Source organism: Montipora capricornis, chromosome 5, assembly GCF_036669925.1.
Source record: "Montipora capricornis isolate CH-2021 chromosome 5, ASM3666992v2, whole genome shotgun sequence".
NCBI lineage: Eukaryota > Metazoa > Cnidaria > Anthozoa > Scleractinia > Acroporidae > Montipora > Montipora capricornis.
In genome coordinates this window covers 5,627,394-5,629,893 of record NC_090887.1, presented here as the reverse complement: position 1 = coordinate 5,629,893, position 2,500 = coordinate 5,627,394, and the positions used below count along the sequence as shown (strand labels likewise).

At 37.1% G+C, this 2,500-nt stretch overlaps 1 protein-coding gene across 1 annotated transcript in view; it reads right to left on the bottom strand.

Annotated features, from left to right (window-relative positions):
* The window catches only part of LOC138049244 (PRELI domain-containing protein 1, mitochondrial-like), a 10,054-nt gene that overhangs the window by 6,171 nt on the left and 1,383 nt on the right, over positions 1-2,500 (bottom strand). Inside the window, exon 3 of the mRNA XM_068895432.1 lies at positions 1,958-2,033. Within this exon, the coding sequence (XP_068751533.1) occupies positions 1,958-2,033 (76 nt within the window). The remainder of the gene's footprint in view (positions 1-1,957; positions 2,034-2,500) is intronic.

Sequence of the window (2,500 nt, the reverse complement as noted above, 5' to 3'; positions counted from 1 at the left end):
GGTTAAAGTATAATAGGAGGAGATATGAGGTGTGCGTGTAGGAGGAGGGGAAGGGGGGGGGGGTCATCACGTATATAGTGTACAAAGAAGGGGGGGTCACCTGCCATTTACAGGGAGGAAGGGGCGGTAGCACAAATTTTGATCTTTCCAACATATTTTTCCCTCTCCCCTCGGAATAAATAATGACTGGTCCCTCTAATAGACAGTGACCTTGCTTTTTGTCAGTGCAGTGGTTTCAATATAAGCACTGACAGCCGATGAAATGCATTTAACTTAGCTATTTCACTCAGAGAAGTTGGCTACTTTAAATTAAGTACTGAGGTAATTATAGACAGATCTTTTCAAACCAAAGTTTTTACGATGATATTTAAAAGCTATTCAATACTTTTTCTTAACAATAACAGGAAAATTTTTTATAAAATTATGTAATTAGCCTGGTAAGATGTGTCATTGAGTCATATACATGTATGATGACAGGGTATTGCATTACATGCAACCAAAATGCAAAAATGCATTTCCGGTCACACACACAGTTCTTTAATACATATTTCCCCGTTTATATTACTACCTGAGAAAATTTCTGCAATTTGATTGGTTGAGAGCAGAGGTATTTCAGCTTAATTTGAAATACCAACATGCGAAAATTACAGTTACTATGGTATCACGAATCAACAAGAATCTGGTTGCGTGAGTTACCAAAGAAATGGCAGAAAGATTTCCAGATTTTGAAATTCAGGAGTCAAGAACTAAAAAGAAAATTCAGAAAACCAAAATACTACTGTCTGGACCAGCTAGACCAAAAACAAGACCTTTGAAACCAATTTGCTCATCCATGAAGCAAAACAACTCGATGAAAAGTTGCAAAAGTTCTTCAAACAAAATTACTAATAGCAGGATGTATGTGATATTTTGGCAAATTTCACAAGCCGTTATGTATGACAATTTTGAAATATCACTCAAGGTATTTATAAAAAATATCACTACAACTCATGCTATTACCTATTCCTCTGTCACGTAGTTGTCCGTGGTTTAGTGGTCATTGCGATTGCCTCTGAATGAGAAGATACCGAGTTCGAATCCTACTTGGGCTGCATTCTTCGAGGCAAAGAACCTTACACAAGCACAGCCAAATTGTGCCCCCCCACCCCCCCCCCCCCCCCACACCTTCAAAACAAAAATTTGAGCTTAACGCTAAATTTTGATCTTCGAAAAAAACAAATAAACTTGCGAAAATGTTTGTATCTTGCAAGCAACTATTTCAAAAAGCCAACAATATTTATTGAAATACACGAAATAATGGAAAGGTGTAATGTGCCCGTGAGAAGGATAGAAAACAAGTTGCTTGGCAACAGGCAAAAGACAGGGTTCAAACCTATGACCTCAGTAACACCGGTCAGATGCTCTACTCACTGAGCTACTAGAACTCACCGGAGAGCTAGGTCGTTTATCTAAGTCCTGAATGGAAAATGTGTCCCATTGGTCTGCGGGCTCTACAAAGTCATGCGTCTCAGTTTATACAAATACACAAAATTACGGAAAGGTGTTACTCCAGTGAGTTCTTAGACTAGTAGCTCAATTGGTAGAACATCCGACACATTACGGAGGTCTTAGGTCTGAATATCCTGTTTAGGACCCAAGCAACTTGTATGCTAAAATTTATCTGTTTTGAAGATTTTTATGCATGCCAATCATTTCAGTCTGTGAGTAAAATGTTCTACATGACTTCAACTTGTTTCCTTTCCTGCATGACTGATTACCTCAGAGATATAATAACTGTTTTACTAACCACTGTTTCTTGGTCCCTACGATAAGTTACCAATCCGCATTTTTTTCCTGTTGATTTATGGCCAGCGAGCTTTGTGCTGGGGCCTTGAATCATCGGAAAAAAGATGTGGTTTGTCACTTACAGTATGCAACTCCAACTAGCTTAGTAAGACTTAATGGTATATTCGCTCACCCTTTCTGCCCATCTTGGAGGACTGCTTGTTTTTGTCAAAAGCTTTTTTGTATAAAGCTTGTTTTCCACAAAATATCTAAAATAAAATGGATCATGCAAAGTCTTCTAATTTAACTTGGTTTGGCGAAAAAGTACAACAAAAAATAACTTTAAACCACTGGAAATCATCTTTACTCTGAAATCAGTCTAAATTTTTTCCAAAGAAAGTGTTTTTATCTGAAAGAAGTAAGCTTTAGAATCGCCTATTTTTGTTTTCAAATTATGGGCACCGCCATCTTGAATAGTTGTGACGAGTAACAAAAGCTCCTTGTGTCAAATCTATAACGCAGCCGTAACACGTTATTATTCAAGATGGTGGTTCCCACAAACAATGACAGTGAAAACAAACAACTATAAAACTCAGTTTTCCTGATATAAACACTTTTTTAAAAACAAATTTCAAACAAATTTGTTTGTAAACATAATTTTCTTCGGTTTAAACGTATTCTGTAGTATTAAAGGAACTTTATTTAAGTGTCTAGTCGTTCTAGCGCTGGAGCGCTA